We start from the raw sequence: 17779 nt of genomic DNA on the forward strand, positions 1-17779 counted from the left end.
GAGTTAGCACCATTAGGAAAAGAGCTAAATCCTATATAATACTCCAAATTGTAGCTCTAGATGATATAAAAAACAAAAATATTGTATGTAGAGGCTAGAGTTAGCATAGTCAATAACTAATTCCTTAAAGCATAGGAAAATCCACCTATAGAGATTTGCACTTTGGTATAATTGTGGCTAATAGATCAAAGATGAAACCTATAGGAGTTCAATAATTAAACAATGAAATTTTAAGAGTGTAATTCTTAGTTTTCTTAGTAATGATGAAAGGCATGGACAATGACTTATTCTTAGAAAGATCCTAGATTAGAAATATTGGATACACGTAGAAGACTAAAATAACATCCTAGTGGCCTTTCACAATAGGATACATGTAATACATGCAACCTAGCATTCTTTGGAAACCTAACAAAGGTAGTATTTGTGGCCTATTACCACATGTAGCTATTTTGGCCTTTGCTTACACTAATATTAGTACTACATGGGCTATTTTATCTTTTTGTGTAGAATTTTTTATAAGAGCCCTTACCCTCTCCTTTGTAATGTGTTACATAGCGCATGTTGATTTTTGCGTATTTTTCTTAGCATAGGTAACTTTTTCATCACTTACAGTCAATACTCATGACTAATAACAACAATGTATTTTGTATATTGCTAATTGATGACAAGTTGGATGGAACCAACTATCCATTGTGGACTTGCAAAAAGGGACTCTAGACATTGTGCATGAAATCAAAAAACATATTTGTGGTATTTTGGAAGTTGTAAGTGTAGTAGAAACAACAAAAACATGTGTTGTTAGGGATATTGTGTATTCTAATACTTGCACGTTTCTACCAAGAAAGAGATGAGACACATATTGCTTATCTAGATGAATAATAAGAGAGTGAACATATGGATGAATGTGACTCGATGATTATAAGTTTTTGATAAAAGATCTTAAGAAGCAATTGATTGCTGCAAAGGAGATTTTGGTAAACAATTCACTTGTGCAAACTGTTATCAATGGTCTTCATGATTCTTATGAAAGTTTTGCATCTACTTTTCATTTCTAGATGAAAGGCTATCCAAATGCTTTATTATTAGATGTGTTGGTTCTTGTTTTGTCATTTGGTAAAAGGCAATCCAAACGCTTTGTCATTAGATGAGTTAATTCTAGTTTTGTTGCAAATGTTGTGTAAGATACAATGTGGGTTTTTTGTTGTACACAATGTAGTTATGACCCTTCTTTACATACTTCTTACATGTCTATTGTGGATTCAGATATACAATATTTTGGCAATGCAGTTACTCCCTTATTTACATGATTTTTACGTGTCTATTGTGAATTAAGATGTATGGTACTTTGACAATGGTGCCACTAAGCATATTATTTCTCAACTCCCCTAAGGGAAGTACTATAACATGTGTCAATAACTCCTATTATCTTGTTAAAGGAGTTGGAAACTTTTTATATTGTTGCCAATGGAAGTAGTCTCATACTTATTGGTGTAGTGTATATGCTAGATATTAGAAATATTTATGAGTGATGCATTTTCTTTTTGAAAGATGGTTCAACTAGAGTTGCTAATAAACTACATCTTGTACACAATGATATTTGTGGTCTCATTTAAACACCATCTTCTGGCAAATATCTGTACTTCATGACTTTCATTGATTACTCTTGGCGTGCATGGATATATGGTTTGAAAGCTAAGTATGAAGTGTTTTTATGCTTCAACCATTTTGTGACCATGGCTCAAAATTTGTCAAGATGTAAGTGGACACTCTTCATGTTGATCAAGAGAAAGGGTATATGTCTAAGGAATTTTAAAGCATATCTAACTAAACATGGGATAAAGAACCAATGTACAATATCATATACACCACATCAAAATGATGTAGATAAGAAAAAGAAAACATATCTCATGAGATGGCACTATGTATGATTAAAAGTCAAGCTTTAACACAATTTCTAGCTTGAGGTTGCTTTGTTGCAACTTGTGCATTTAGTAAGTGTCCCACTAAGGCATTGGAGAGAGACTTGGCATAGCAAAAAGTCATGTTTTTCTCACTTTCATATTTTTACAGTTTTGGCCTATACATTAGTACCAATGCAACAATGTAAGAAATTGGATGACTATGATTTGCACCAAATGCAACCATCCATAAACTAAGCATATTTTGGTCAACCATTATCTTATCTTTGTGAAAGATATCGTGTAGACTTACTCTCATCCACCAAAGAGATAGACATACACTCACAATATATTTTCTCTCTTCATTAGAGCACTTGAGGTGTGGATGGTCATGGGGAGTAGCAAGAGTGGATTAAAGGAGATCCGCTTGGATTGCAAGGCCACCGTCAAGCCTTGAAGCATCCGAACTATGACACAAAAAGTTGAGAAGTAAGCCTACTACAAGCTCTTGCTTGTTGCTTTCTTGTTTGCTTGGGATAATGAGGAGAGAGTAAATGGTTGTGAGAATGGAATGCAAGTTGACTATGTGAGATATAGTTGAGTGCAAGAGTTTTGAAGCTCATGAAATAATAACAGTTCCATCCAAATCCCGCATGTTGTGTGGTTAGCTTGACAGTAATGCATGTCACAAATGAACTCCTTTATATCCAATTTGAGCATGCCTAGCATTGAGAGAATATGATGGAAAAGAAGAAGTAATAGTAGAGCTTCATCTCATCGAGTCCCTCACTCTCACGCACCTGTTCCTTACATAAAACTCTACTCTCAACCTCTTACCAAATGGGAAGAAGAAAAGAAAAGCAATAAATGGAGATGAGCTTCTCTATCCCAAGTCCCTCACTCATGCTCTCTCACACTCTTTCCCCCTCCCTCACTCTCAACAATAGTTGCATAAGGTAGAAGACCAAGAAGCAAGGAGAGTAGTTGCTCAAAGTTTGCCCACACATGAATGAGGCCTCTATTCACTTTTTGTCTTTTAGATATTAAGGTTAGGGTTAGGGCTTCCACCAAAAGTTGGGCCTAATGCTTCCACCTTAGGTTATTTGGACCTAATCTATGCTAAATTGAATAGAGTTTTCTAATCCCTTATTGGGAAATGCTACAATTTGTATGAGATGAGCGTGGCTCTCACAAAATATTACAAAATCATATTGTTTTCTCATACAATTACTTAAAATAATATGGTGAAGCCCAAAATAATCCTATTTCCAAAATTGGTCTTGACACCTTGTCCTTGACTTTGTCTCTCTTTGACTTTAACTTGCTTTGACATTGTTGCTCATATTTAGTGTTCAGCACAAGAATATGACAAAAAAGAGAAAAATAAATAATATTACACACCTCTCTTGAGTCTCCACTACCTTGTATCCTTCAATAGCTCATTCTCACATGGACTATTAAAAGAGTGGGCTAAACTACCTTAAGATTAGTAAGGAAGCATCCCACACCTCCGATTGCCAATCTAATTCACTCCTACCTATCCTCTTATCCTTGAGATATACAAAAAAAAGCAATAGCTAAGAAAGCTCCCATTATGACAATCTTGAGGTCCAAATTTCCTATAAAAAGGAGAAATATGGTTGCTACTAATCCTCTCATTCTCGATACACCCGCATTGTCCAATTTGTGTAAGAGAAGATGAGGAAGAGAGTAGGCTCAAGAGACTACAAGATACTATTGATGCTACCAAAGTTCCATCATGGAGGAGAGCATGCTCATGGATTGAGGAAAGCATGCGTAGGATGTGTTAACAAGGTTGAGGAAATGGTGACATTGAGATGCCACCTTAACACATCGATGACCATTAATGAAACATCATCATGTCCTCACACAAGCGAGGAATGCCAAGGGTCAATTGATTGTCTCTTTGTCTTTCCATCATAATACAACCTATACACTGGCTAACCCTTGATGGACTATGCCTATGTGTCATGCAAGCACAACTTGTTGAGTATACATTAGAGTTAGTCAACTCTCCTCTCATTCATTTCACTCTCTTCATCACATGGCACACATCAACTTAACCATGATGGGCTATACCTACATGATGTGCAAGTAGATTTGTTATATCTATGGTAGAGATTCTAGTTGTAATTAATACATTGAAAAACCATGCTATCAAAAAAGAGAATACATTACACTCTTGAATAGCAGAAAGGAGTCTTAATTCATGATTAGACCTTGATGTTTACCTCTCTCTTAGGAGAGGCATCTTACTCAAACATGTATTCTAGAGTATGAATATGCCTTGAGACTCTTCAAAAGGTTAATGAAGGTCAATACTTCATCAATTGTTGATACTTTTGATAACAATGAGAGTTTTAGAGTAGCTCCTACATGTATACTCTAATTGTTGAATTCTCTTAAGTTATTGTACTTTATAAAAGATAGTTGTGATGTGAAGTCTCTTTTGAAAATAGGGTATGGATTGCCTATTGAGGATTGATAAACAATGCCTTAAAAGATTACTAGGAAAGATTAATTTTTGTAAGATGAGTTAGACTTGGTTGCCTTGATTGTGTTTGATACTTGCGATAATGATAAAAGTTACTCCTTAGAGAAGCATACTTGCTCAATCTGAAGCTTGTGAATGAAGAAAAGGTTGTGATTCAATCCTAAACGATCTCATTAAACTAGTGTTTTCTTAAATTGCAATGTAAATGGCATAAAAATTCGTTTAGCTTTGATAAGAGATCTAGGCCCTAAAAGACATTGTTTTTACCATGGTAGAGACCTATTATCTTTGATTAAGAGATCTAGGCCCCAAAAAACATTGTTTCTACAATGGCCAAGACTTATCATCCTTTCCAAAATTTTTACCATTTCTACCTTCCCAAATGCACAAGAGAATTGGGAGTGAGGTGCTCCATTCTCCAACAAGCTTGTAGTGTCCAAGCCATTAGTTTATGTCCTAGTTAACTTATAGAATGTAGGGTGGTGTTACATCTTACTTACCTGGTTAACTTTCTTTGTTACACAAAATATATCAAGAATCGCGTGATGGGGGGACTTGCTTGAGCTGCTACGCTAAACACACACTGTATACACAAGAGGAAGCTCACTCAAGAACACAAGAAGAGAGATGGAGGCCAAAACATTTTCTTGCTGGTTTCTTCTTCTTCTTCCACACACTATACAATGTACACAAAGTATAGATAAGATACAACATAAAGGAAAGTTGTATACTAAGTCAAATAGTGCATAACCGACTACACTAATCGATTGGCGCTATGTCTTTGCCAGCTGTAGGTAGGTGTAACAAACTAAATATAATAAGTGACAAGTCAGTGACCATGTGAGTATCATAATGACCACCAACGTGCTAAGTGTAGACATGTGGACCCATCTAGCCAAGCGGTCCATCATCAATGTCCACACGTGTTGAGATTGCCATCTCAACACTCCCCCTTAAGCTCAACTCTATCTTTGCAACTCCAAGTAAGCTTCGAAACCTTCGAAGCTTCTCTACACCCAATGCCTTTGTGAAAATGTCAGCTATCTGATCCTGTGTCATGACATATACCAAGTCAATCTCTCTTGCAAGTACCTTCTCTCTCACAAAGTGGTAGTGCACCTCAATGTGTTTTGTCCTAGCATGGAACACTGGATTCCTAGCTAGATGTATGCTGCTCATGTTGTCACAATGAATGACAACTGGACCATATCCTTGCACGTCCAAATCACCTAATAACTTTTGCAGCCATACCACCTCACATGCTGCCATAGCAGCACCTCTATACTCAGCCTCTGTACTTGATAAAGCAATTGTAGGTTTTTTTTTGCTACTCCATGTAACTGCTGCACTACCAAGGGAAAACATGAATCCACTCGTAGATCTTCTGTTTGTCCAGCCCAATCTGCATCTGTGTATCCAAAGACTTGTACGTCCATACCTGCCTCATAAAAAATTCCATAATGTAAAGTGGACTTCACATATCTCAATATACGTCTAACTGCATCCAAATGAGGCTTTCTAGGCATCTGCATAAATTGACTGACAAGGCCAACAACATAGCTCAAGTCTGGCCTTGTGATAGTCATGTAAATCAAACTCCCTACTATCCTCCTAAACATAGTAGGGTCTTCTATCTCATCCCCAATGTCAACACTCAACTTCACATTTTGCTCCAATGGTATTGAAAGAGGCTTACAAGCTGTCATACCATACTTGGATAATATATCCAAGCCATACTGCCTTTGGGATAGCCATATACCATCATCACATCTAATCACCTCAATACCAAGAAAGTATCTCAGCTCACCCAAATCTTTCATCTCAAACTTCATCTTCAAGAAGTCCTTAACTTGAGCAATCCCAGTGTCACTGTCACCTGTAATAATCAAGTCATCCACATAGATGACTATGATGACCAAACCTGCATCTCCCTTTCTCACATAAAGTGAGTGATCACCATCAGAAATACAAAATCCAATATTGACAAGATACTCTCCAATCTTGTCAGACCATGCTCTAGGTGCTTGCTTCAGCCCATAAAGCGCCTTCTTTAACCTGCACATATATGTGGGATGCTCTAAATCCTCATAACCTGCTGGCTGCTCCATACACTTCTTCTTGCAATTCACCATGAAAGAAGGCATTCTTAACATCCGTTTGCTACAAACTCCAACCTTTGGCTGTTGCCAAGGAAATCACACACCACTGAATGTCTCTTCATAATCTATGCCATATGTTTAAGCATAGCCTTTTGCAACTAGCCTAGCCTTATACCTGTTAACTGAACCATCTACATTATGCTTGACTTTGTAAACCCACTTACAGGCAATAGCTTTCTTACCCTTAGGTAAGGGTACCAAATCCCAAGTCTTATTGGCTTCTAATGCAACCATCTCCTCATCCATTGCTACATCCCAATGAGCATGACCAACAGCATCCTCAAAACAAGTGGGCTCAACATCCTCAACTAGTTTCACCATATAAGCATAATGGTGAGCTGCATAACCTTCAAAACCAAATCTTTTAACAGGGTATCTGACCCTGCTAGATATGCGTACCACTGGATCACTCAATGGAGCCTTTACATTACTATGAGATCTCTGTACACTTGGCATCCTGACTGAAGGAATGCCAAGCTGATCATCCAAACTCTCCGAACCACTAGAATCTCCATCAAATCCCAAATGATTGGTAGATGCATCATTACCATCCAGCACTTTCTTCTTCCCTTTGTCCTTCCCTGCAACACTTATAGATCCACCTGAAGGTGTGGGGCTACTCCTTAGTCTCCCAGACCAAGGGTTCACTGTAGGTGTAGTACCAGATAATGTTTCTGGTCCACTAAGACTCCGTGATTCTTGTTTATCTTTCTACACATAGCTGTCTTGATCATTATCGTCATCAAAAACCTTACCAGCAAGTGTATACCAACTTCCCATCTCATCAAAGATAACATCCCTACTCACTCTGAACTCACCTGTGACAGGGTTATAACAGCCCCTTTTTGCTCTAAAGAGTATCCAAAAAAAACACATTTTTCTGCCTTTGGATCAAGCTTTTTCCGTAGCTCATCTGGCACATGAACGTATGCAACACAGCCAAATACCTTCAAGTGCGATACATCAGGCTTCTTGCCAGTAAAGCATTCTTCAGGAGTCATCCCATGAACTGCAGCTGTGGGAGTTCTGTTTATAATGTAAACAGCAATATGGACAGTCTCAGACCAAAAATGTTTGGACATATTCTTTTAGCCATTAATGCCCGTGCAACTTCTGCAATATACCTATTTTTTCTTTCTGCAATACCATTTTGCTGTGGGGTATACTTACAAGTAAATTGCCTCTTTATCCCATGAGTCCTCAAGAAGCCACTGAACTCATTAGAGAGGTACTCTTCCCCTTCATCTGATCTCAAGCACTTTACTTTTAAGCCTGTTTCTGTTTCAACAGCTACCTTAAAAGATTTGAAGTGCTCAAACACATCACTTTTTTCCTTCATGAAGTATACCCATAACTTCCTTGAACAGTCATTAATAAATGTGACAAAGTATTTGCTGCCACCAAGAGATACATTCTGTGTAGGCCCCCAAACATCTGTATGCACTAACAGGCTTTATGCAATTCTACAACTCTAAAAGAAGGCAACCCTGTAACCAAACCTCTGGACTGCATTAATTTCAGTCTTTGCACATTTGCATGTCCAATACATTTATGCCATATTTCAATATCTGCAACTACTCCTTTTCCTTTAGCATACATAGCAGCATCCATTGTAGGAATTCCAACATCTAAAGTGAACATTCGACCAACTCTACTTCCTTTTGCGACCAACCTGCACTTATCATTAAAGTCTTCTACAAAACAACCTTTTGCATTGAATTAGACCTACAACCCCTACTCTACCATTTGGCCAATAGACACTAGATTCTTTGTAATTGAAGGCACATGACATCTATCAGACTCTTTGTCTGACCATCATACAAGGACAAGGGAACCTTTCCAATGTGTGAAATTGGGTGGCATAAATCATCACCCGTTTGCACATAACCTGAACTTTGTAAGTCCTGCATCTCTCCAAACCATTCAACATGAATGGTCATATGATTAGATGCACATGAATTGACATACCATACATAATCATGTGTCCCCTTTCCTGTAACTGCATTCATCATATGCTGCATAACAAACAAACGCTCATTTTTGTCTTCATTCTGTCGTGAAGATGATGCATAGTTTCATTGTTGCAATTTACCACTGCGAATATCATCCTTCTTAGCATAACAATTGGCTGCAATATGTCATGTTTTGCCACAATAATGGCAAACAATAGCAGAATTTCCAGAGCCTCTGTTCTGCCATCCACCTCTTCCTCTAGAGCTCCCCCTGCCTCTAAAGTTTCCTCTGCCTCCAGAAACCTGCATTTCACCAAACTGTTGATTGAACTTGTTTTGCTGGTTATCGCCAGTATGGCCCATACCACGGCCTCTGGAAGAGGATCTACCACGTCCCCTTCCTGAACTCGAGTAAAATGCTTGGACCTGTTCACCATTTCTTTCAGATGAATCACCTTGCATATTGATCTCTTCAGTAATCATGAGAGAGATCAGCTCATCAAAATTTGGAAATGGCTTCCGTACATAAACTGAAGTAACAAATGATTTTCATGCCTTCTCATTGCTAAGGCCACTTAGAGTGGATGAAACCAAATCATCATCATTCGGCATTGCACCAATCGCTGCTAAAGTATCTGTAATGCTCCTCACCTTCAACACATACTCATTGACAGACATTTTTTCTTTCTTCAAGGCATTCAACTCTTGCTTGAGTTGAATCTTTCGTGCCTTTGTATTTACTGAAAACATGCTCTCGAAAATTGTCCAAGCTGCATGTGAAGTTTTTGCATTCATGATATGTCCCAGCATAGTATTATCAATGACTGCAAATTGCCAGTACATCACCTTTTTGTCTTTCGCATTCCACTCTTTCCATACTTTTAATTCATCTGTAGTCGGAGGGATACCCAGCTCTGGCTCCTTCTCTTCACCTGAAACAAACTCATAAAAAGGCCCTTTCCAATGAGGAAGTTCGTCACACGAAACTTCCATGAAGGGTAGTTGTTCTTGTCGAGCTTCTCAATAATGGGATTTCCATTGTTCTCTGCCATTATCACAAACAAGGATACAACACAACAAGCTAGTCTTCTGCAATCTTTCACAACACATGCACAACAATACACCAAGTAATCTTTTTCACTGATTGCTCAATAGTACATGTAATTAGTAACCTGTTTGTAGATAAACCTTATGTTTGCTTCCTGCAAACACCTCAAAAAGTACAGATTCTCAATCTGTAATCTGTGCACCCACTTTTGATCAATACAGTCAAAATCATAGTGTACCCTGAAATTGCTGTCCGCAACCTTGCGGCTCTAAAACGGGGCCTGAAACAGCCTCAGATGCCCAAAATAACTGCGGCAGAATCCTAAAGGGTTGATCTGCAGAATATACAATGATCTGCTCGCACACCAAATCTCATAGCAATCTGAGATTTTTGCTCGACCCTGCTTGCGGTGTCTCCACAGGCACTATCCAATAGAGAGAGTGGAAGAATGGGAGAGCTTCTTACCCGTTGCTTGCTTGCTCGAACCTTGCTTCTTCTCCTTTACTTCATTCAGTCTTCAAAATTAGCCTCTCTCAGTGGGGCAGCTCTGATACCATGTCAAGAATCGCGTGGTGGGGGGACTTGTTTGAGCTGATGTGCTAAACACACACTGTATACACTAGAGTAAGCTCACTCAAGAATACAAGAAGAGAGATGGAGGCCAAAACGTTTTCTTGCTAGTTTCTTCTTCTTCTTCCACACACTATACAATGTATACAAAGTATATATAAGATACAACATAAAGGAAAGTGGCATACTAAGTCAAACAATGCATAACCAATTACACTAATCGACTGGCGTTATGTCTTTGCAAGCTGTAGGTAAGTGTAACAAACTAAATATAATAAGTGATAAGTCAATGGCCATGTGAGTATCATAATGACCACCAACGTGCTAAGTGTAAACATGCAGACCCATCTAGCCAGGAGGTCCATCATCAATGTCCGCACGTGTTGAGCTTGCCATCTCAACAAAATATCACTCAACCAAATATTTTATGTGAGGAAGAAGTCTCATGTCTCCACATTGGAGAGAAGTATGGTAACTTCTGCTTGTAAAATGGTCGCAAGTCTCCCAAAATATTTATGTCTTGTAGATTTGGGATCTTGAAGTGATGAGCTTGGGTGGATGATAGAACATAGCACTACCCATTCATTAAATGTGGAGAACACTAACCAATCATCTTCTTCGTGTTGGAGCACTTTTTGGTGTAGCATGTCTCTCAACATAAATAAACAATGCTGTCACTCACATTGGGCCTAGCTACTATGACAAGATTGTGTTAATCTCCATTATGAGCTTGTGCCATAACATTTTTTCCTAGGCTAGGCATCCTTGGCGATATAACTTAGATGGAAAATCATAAAACACAGCACCCATCCCCTAAATTTGAAGATTAATAATTGATCATCTACATATTCTTGAACACACTTGATTGTGATTTGCCTCTCAACACGAAGATATTTGTGATCACGTAATTGGGCTTAGTGCGGTTTGTCACAACTTTGTGTTACATAATATATCTCTTAGCACACCATTAGCCCCATGACCAAAATCCCTTTTTTGTAGATATAAGCTCTTATGAAGTTAGGACTCATGAGCTTGTGTTGATGAGAAAACATTGCACCCACCCATTCCCTAAATTTGGAGGACACTAACCAATCATATGTGGTTTTTTTTTTTTGGGAAATTATAATTGGGTGCGACCACTATGACAACCTTGAGTTTTCCACATCACTAGATTGTGTCGTATTGTTGGCCCCTTATTCTAGGGTATGCACCCTTGGTGATATATTCAAGTTGACCAATAATAAAACACATCACCTATTCCCTAAGGATTACTAGGGGTGGTCATGAACAAAATGCAACACCCATTCCCTAAGGATTATTAAAGGAGGCCAATATTATTTCCAAATGGGTATTAGCTAGTCATAATCATTGTCTTGGAACAGTCTTTGCTGTAATTTGTGTTTAAGCGCAAATGGATCTATCATCAATGCATTGGGTCCACAATCGTTAGGACTTACATGCTATAAGGGATGACTTTGCACGTTAATGGCTTTGTTACTTTAGACGAGAAATCCTTGTCATTCCATAATAAGGTTTAGACAAATTCCCACTATAAACGTCAAATTGTGAATTACCACAACATCATGAGCTTGTGTGTGGGAGGGATTGGATACCTAACTAGGTGCAGTAGGGGTGGCAAGGGGTTGTTGTTTTGACGTGGGGTTTGGTAGCTGCTTGTTGAATGAACCTTGGACAGGTAGCTCCCCACCCCTTGAGGGCTATCGGTCTAGGGTGGGGGCAGGCGAGACCCCCTTCCTCATATCAATCGGCAGCCCCCTACATCGTACGATACCTATCTAGGTATGTGGTCCCCGCTCAAAGAGGCTGATGTTGAGCACTATAGGGAAAACCTAAGGAAAAAAAACCACCTACCCCACAAGGGGAAATGTCAAAAACTCCTTGTCTTGGCAAAAACCTTGAGAACCAAAAGAACCTTCAAACCACTGAATTCTTAACGAGAGAGTTGACAGGTTTCTCTTTTTGTACTGGCTCTTGGATGACGTTTGGCTGGCGGTGTTGATGCAATCGATCTGTTCACATGCATGAGCTCAACTGTGTCTTGTACGCACACACGCACACACACAAACACACAGAAAAGAAAGACAATCTGAGGGGGACTTTGGCAGATCCTCCTGTCTTTCCCATGGCCTGCCTTCCCCCATTGTCTTCTTCTCCCTCGGTCTCTCCGGCGTCTACCTCCCCTTCTTGCATCGTCCGCACATCCGCTCCATCTCGGCCCAGCTGAAAACCCTCCATTCCCATCACGAGATCTTGCCCAAATTTGCTGACATCCCCGCATCAGTAAAGAAGTATCCCTCCTACCATCGCCATGGCCTCCAAGGCCGCCTCCCTCTTCAGCCCTCTCGGAGCCGCTGCAGAATCCCCCAGCCGTCCTTCGCCACTGCAGAGCTCCAAGCATGGCATTTGCTGCGGCTCCCGTCTCTCCGTGGAGAGGGCAGTGACACCAGCAGGATCGTCTCAGACGCTTGCGTGTAGAGGATTGAAGAAGAAGGCGGTGGCCGCACCACAGGCCAAGCTTAATAAGAAAGGTGGGAAAAAGACTGCAGACCACGAGTATCCATGGCCGCAGAAGATCAAGCTTAATGAGTTTACTGGATCGCAGCTCACATTCCTCAATCGCTTCAAGCCGCTCGAGAACAAACCTAAAATGGTGCCTCTTCCCTTTGAGCTTCCACTAGTGGATCTAGAGAAGAAAATCAAAGAGGTGCATTTATATATCTCTCTCTCTCTCTCTCTCTCTCTCTCTCTCACTTTTCTGATGTTTGTTTTGCATGTTGTCGGTGTGTTTTTGTTCATGTATGAGGTTTTTTTCATCCTTTTGTTACATTTGTAACATTGGATTTGCATGTGTGTGTGTGGTGGGGGCGGGGTGCGGTGGGGGGAGAGGGAGGGAGGAAGGGAGAGAGTTTCTTTGTAGTTCAGGTATCATCCTGAAAGGACCTCTTGTGCATGCCTGTCTGGCCTGCAACATCCCTGGTTAGGTTAGGGAAACCTTTTGTAATGATATGGCTAGCTTATTTGAAGAATGGCTAGATCTTATAAGAAACTATCCTGCAAGCTTTTCATTGGGAGTCATGCCAAGTCATGCACTTCTCTGCTACTTGATTCGATGCTTAAGTTTCTCCTATTCATGCAGGTTAATGAACTTGCCAAGAGTACTGGCATGGACTTCACTGAGCAACTCAGTGAATTGCAAGAAAAATATGATCAGGTATAGAGGCTCAGATCGCTGGCTTGCATAATTGAATTGAATAATGCCTTTCTGAGACTCTTACGTGCAAAAGGCAGGGCTAGTACAACAGGAATTATTGTATCGTGATTCCATTTTGTCCGTGTCATCAGGTGCGCAAAGATCTATATGCTCAACTTTCACCAGTTCAAAGATTGAGTGTTGCAAGGCATCCCAACCGGCCTACCTGTCTTGATCATGTGATGAACATGACCGATAAGGTTGGTTTGGACGAAGATTTTTTTCTGCTTATTTGTTGAACTTCCCTTGTCCTGAACACAATCTTATATGCATTGGATATTATTTTAGTGGCTAGAGCTGCATGGGGATCGAGCAGGTTACGAGGATCCTGCACTTATTACAGGAATTGGTACAATGGATGGCATGAGCTTTATGTTTATCGGGCATCAAAAAGGCCGGAACACTAAGGAAAACATTTACAGGAACTTTGCCATGCCAACCCCCAACGGGTATGAAATACAGCTTTTTAATTTACTACTCATGAAAATAAGTTACTTGAACTCTCAGAGTAGAGAGAGAACTTGCGATGCATTTGTTTGACATGGTGCAATTCTATGCTTTCTACATCAGGTATAGGAAGGCTTTAAGGATGATGCGTCATGCAGAGCAACATGGTTTTCCCATTCTGACTTTCATCGACACTCCTGGGGCATATGCAGGAATTCAAGCAGAAGAGCTTGGCCAAGTATGATGATGGCAGCTGGAATTTGTATGTGAAGTGAAGACAACCAGTTAGAACTGATACCTTGTCCTGTTGTGATCTTCCAGGGAGAAGCAATAGCTCGAAACCTCAGAGAGATGTTTGGTTTGAAGGTTCCTATTATCACAACAGTAATTGGGGAGGGGGGTTCTGGTGGTGCACTAGCCATAGGATGCTGTGATAAGATGCTGATGCTAGAAAATGCTGTTTACTATGTGGCCAGGTTTGCTTTAATCTAGTTGTCCCAAAGAATGGTAAACATGTGTTTGAGATTTAGTCCCCACAGAGCTCTTATACTGTTTTTACACACTCACTGTTGATTATGTATAGTCCTGAAGCTTGTGCAGCTATTCTGTGGAAAACGGCTGCTGCTGCTCCAAAGGTTAGATCATCATTCGATCATGAATAGTCTTTACTAAATAGCACGATTGTGCATACCTCAAATGTTTTGGCATTTGTGGCGTATAGGCAACTGAGGCGTTGAAGATCACAGCCCATGAACTTGTGAAGCTAAATGTAGTGGATGAAGTCATTCCGGTAAGCATTTATATCTGCAAGTAGCTGACGTGTTGCATCACATGGTAGTAGATGTTGCTCCACAATTTTCTTACTGCAGTACAGTGTTAGAACTTAGAGATGTGCTTCACTTTTTCTTCTTGTAGTACATCACATTCTTTAATGAAATGTTATCTGTATTGTCGTACTTTCTAGAGGCAGGAAGATGATAAATGTTACTTTGCTAATGGCACTACTCACTTCAACTCTTGCAGGAGCCGATTGGTGGTGCACATTCAGATCCTGTAACCACATCAAACAATATCAAAGAGGCTATTCTTAGACATATGCATGTAAGTTTACCTTTTATCCAAAGGAAATGGGTATAATCACACCCCCTGTGCCGACAACAAAACTTCTTCTATCTTGATCTTCAAAACAGTGCATGCTCTGCTCTTACAAAAATAAATATTGCTGCAGGGATTGCTAAAACTTGAGCCTAAGCCATTGTTGGCACAACGGACTGGCAAGTTCCGGAAGATAGGTGCTGTTCAAGAAGGTGTTTCAGTTGATCCCCACCTCAAACGGAATATGAAGAAACGTGATGCCCCCATACAGAGTGAGGAACCTAAGCTGTTACCGTCTTATGTAAATCAGAAACTACAGTTAAGCCTTCAGAATGCAACTGTGAGTTCAGAGTAGAGTAGGAATAGGACATGACAGGCAATGTCCCTGCTTTGTCACATTGTTTTTTAGATAAAGAAATCTGACGCTTTGTTGTACAATCTCAGAATATATATTGACCAAAAGGGGTAAGTTGAGAGTACGGAATCTTTAATTGCAAAGACATACCAATGGTGGTCTTATGCTGTAATATGAAAATCTATCCAAGTGATGGCAGCTAAAATTGTGCCAGATTTTGTAGTTTATAGAAATAAGAGCTTGCAAGTGCCTCAAGATCAGTTCCATATTCTGTTGTTATTATAACTAATCTTAAGTTTACAAGCATTCTTCACAATATTTTTGTTGGGTTCTTGCTACTATTTTAATGGGGTTTCTCTTGCATGAATAGTTGCCCAAAATGGAAACAGAAACAACCCGAAACATTTCCTGTCCAAAATGTGTTTCAGGATGGACATTTTAGGACAAGCAGGAAAAAACCCCTAGTTTCAGGTTGTTTTGGTCATTCTGCCTCCTTGTGTGCAGTTTGCACGTTTTCCTCGACTCTCCATCCTCTTTTATTACTGCTAACTCTTCATCATCCTTACACTGCTTAATCCTTTTCCTTTCCTATCTACACCATTTGAAGTTGTTTTCCCTTAGATTTGCAGTTGTTTTCCCTCAAATTTGGATAGTGCAGAGTCACTCTTTAGATCATAGATGATAGCGGATAACATCATGATTCATACTTGATAGACCTGAGAATCAAGATCATGATTATTTTGGCAGCACATTCTACACTATACTTTGTAGACTTACTAATCTTGTTACAATTGGCATTTGGATGATGGTGCATGCATTTATTTTTTGTTCCATTGTTTAATAAGTACTGTTCTTTTTTAGTCTATATGACACAACTGAAAGTATGAGTCTGCCTTTTAATTGTTGATATCATCACTCATGGCATATTGTAGCCTTTTATATTGAGGTCTATATTCTAATCTTAAAAAGTTTCTAAACTTGTGGATTGTGATTTTACAAATTTATAATAGAATTATGTATACTTAAATTTCTTCTAATGTTACATGTATACTCTATATTGTTGAGAAATTTAAGTATTTTGGTAAAAAGGTTGAAGTGATAAATGCTATTATTCCTTTGTATATGTCTAATATTAAAGTATTCTTAAAAATAGACAAAACATGTTTCACTATTTCGTTTCGGCTCCATTTTACAACTTTGAGATGTGTTTGTTTTGTCGTCTTCGAAACTCCAAGCAACTATGCTTGCATGTGTTATGTACAAGGACATGCATTGGTGACAATTTATTAGTAAACATGGGAGCTAGTGAGCTGATAACAATATGGGATATCCAAGTTTCTCCGTTCATTTGTGTTGTTTTTGGCGACCTTGAGGAGCAAAAGAGCAAAAAGAAGTGAGGTGGAGTGCAACCCGCGAAAAGTGGATTGCTTGCCTCGACCGTTTGGAGCGGTTTTGGTGCCAATGGTATCGTTACCACTTATGGATGCACACATGGAGATCTCGAGACTCTTCGCCACGTTCTCGGCGGACAAGACCTTCGTCCTCAAGGATAGCCAACATGCTGCAATAGGTGTGCATGCCAATAGTTCAGTCATCCCACAAGGGTTGCCCCCTCACCCCCCTTCAATTGAGGGCTAGAACAGACCATGTTGGGATATCTCCTTTGCATCATGGAGCTATAACATCCCCTCCCCCTCCCCTCGTCTTGAAGTAGCTTTGTCCTCCCACCCCACTCCCAATCACAGACCCCACCCCTCTATTGTAGCATCAATTGTCCTAGCATGTTGAGAAAGGGAAAAGTTTCACATGCGCTTCTCACCTAGCTGTCACCACTCAGGCAAGAACCGTGCCCCACACCTAATTGTCCCCACTCAGGCAAGAAGTCATTAAAGGCCTTGCCAAGTATTAGCAAGAAGTGCCAAGGAAAGGCGCTATGGGAAGCCTTGGCATAGAGACTTCGGGAAGATTCGAACCTTTTGTCATTGTGCTGGATGCCGACTCTCTCCCCCCCCCCGGTCTTGATCCCCAACCAATTCCAACGAAGAAGCGGACCAAGAAGGTACGTTCTCGGTACAGATCCCAGATGAGGGTGTCTTTCATTGGATAAAAGAGTATCAAGCTAAAGTGTTGTATGGTCTTTGTTACGGGTTGTGTTTGCCAATAAAAGTCCTTAGAGCTTGGATGAGAGATCATTGGCAGCCCCTTTGTATCAGGGTACTGCATGCTAGGTATCTTCCTAATAACTTCATCCTATTCCTCTTTGAATCCCACTTGGTCATGTTGTCCTTTGGACAATGGATGCTCAAAAGCTCCCCGTCAACCTTGTTTAGGTGGGATGAAACCTTTTGACCCTCTCGGTCCCAAGTCGAGCAAAGTACCTGTATGGGTCGAGTTCTCCAACCTCCTTGACCATTATTACCCCTTCCTTTACCCAATAGCTGCCCCCATAGGCAAAATCATAGGGCAATG

At 40.0% G+C, this 17779-nt stretch overlaps 1 protein-coding gene across 1 annotated transcript; it reads left to right on the top strand.

Annotated features, from left to right (window-relative positions):
* Positions 1-12110: 12110 nt before the first annotated feature.
* LOC148016219 (uncharacterized) lies at positions 12111-15626 on the top strand. The gene is made up of 10 exons (XM_087664193.1): positions 12111-12867; positions 13300-13374; positions 13506-13613; positions 13702-13862; positions 13984-14098; positions 14182-14336; positions 14444-14495; positions 14582-14650; positions 14884-14961; positions 15089-15626. The coding sequence occupies exons 1-10, from the start codon at positions 12472-12474 to the stop codon at positions 15308-15310; spliced, it is 1431 nt and encodes a 476-aa protein (XP_087520319.1). The 5' UTR covers positions 12111-12471; the 3' UTR covers positions 15311-15626.
* The last annotated feature ends 2153 nt before the right edge of the window (positions 15627-17779 follow it).

Source organism: Lygodium microphyllum, chromosome 23, assembly GCF_053477565.2.
Source record: "Lygodium microphyllum isolate KBCC chromosome 23, Lygodium_microphyllum_v1.1.10, whole genome shotgun sequence".
Taxonomy (NCBI): Eukaryota; Viridiplantae; Streptophyta; class Polypodiopsida; order Schizaeales; family Lygodiaceae; genus Lygodium; species Lygodium microphyllum.

What these genes read in the sequence shown, in the direction of transcription:
- LOC148016219 (XM_087664193.1), top strand. Translation starts at nt 12,472, where the DNA reads ATGGCCTCCAAGGCCGCCTCCCTCTTCAGCCCTCTCGGAGCCGCTGCA. An exon ending in TAGAGAAGAAAATCAAAGAG is followed by an intron (nt 12,868 to 13,299) that starts GTGCATTTATAT and finishes CTATTCATGCAG; the next exon opens with GTTAATGAACTTGCCAAGAG. An exon ending in AAGCAGAAGAGCTTGGCCAA is followed by an intron (nt 14,099 to 14,181) that starts GTATGATGATGG and finishes GTGATCTTCCAG; the next exon opens with GGAGAAGCAATAGCTCGAAA.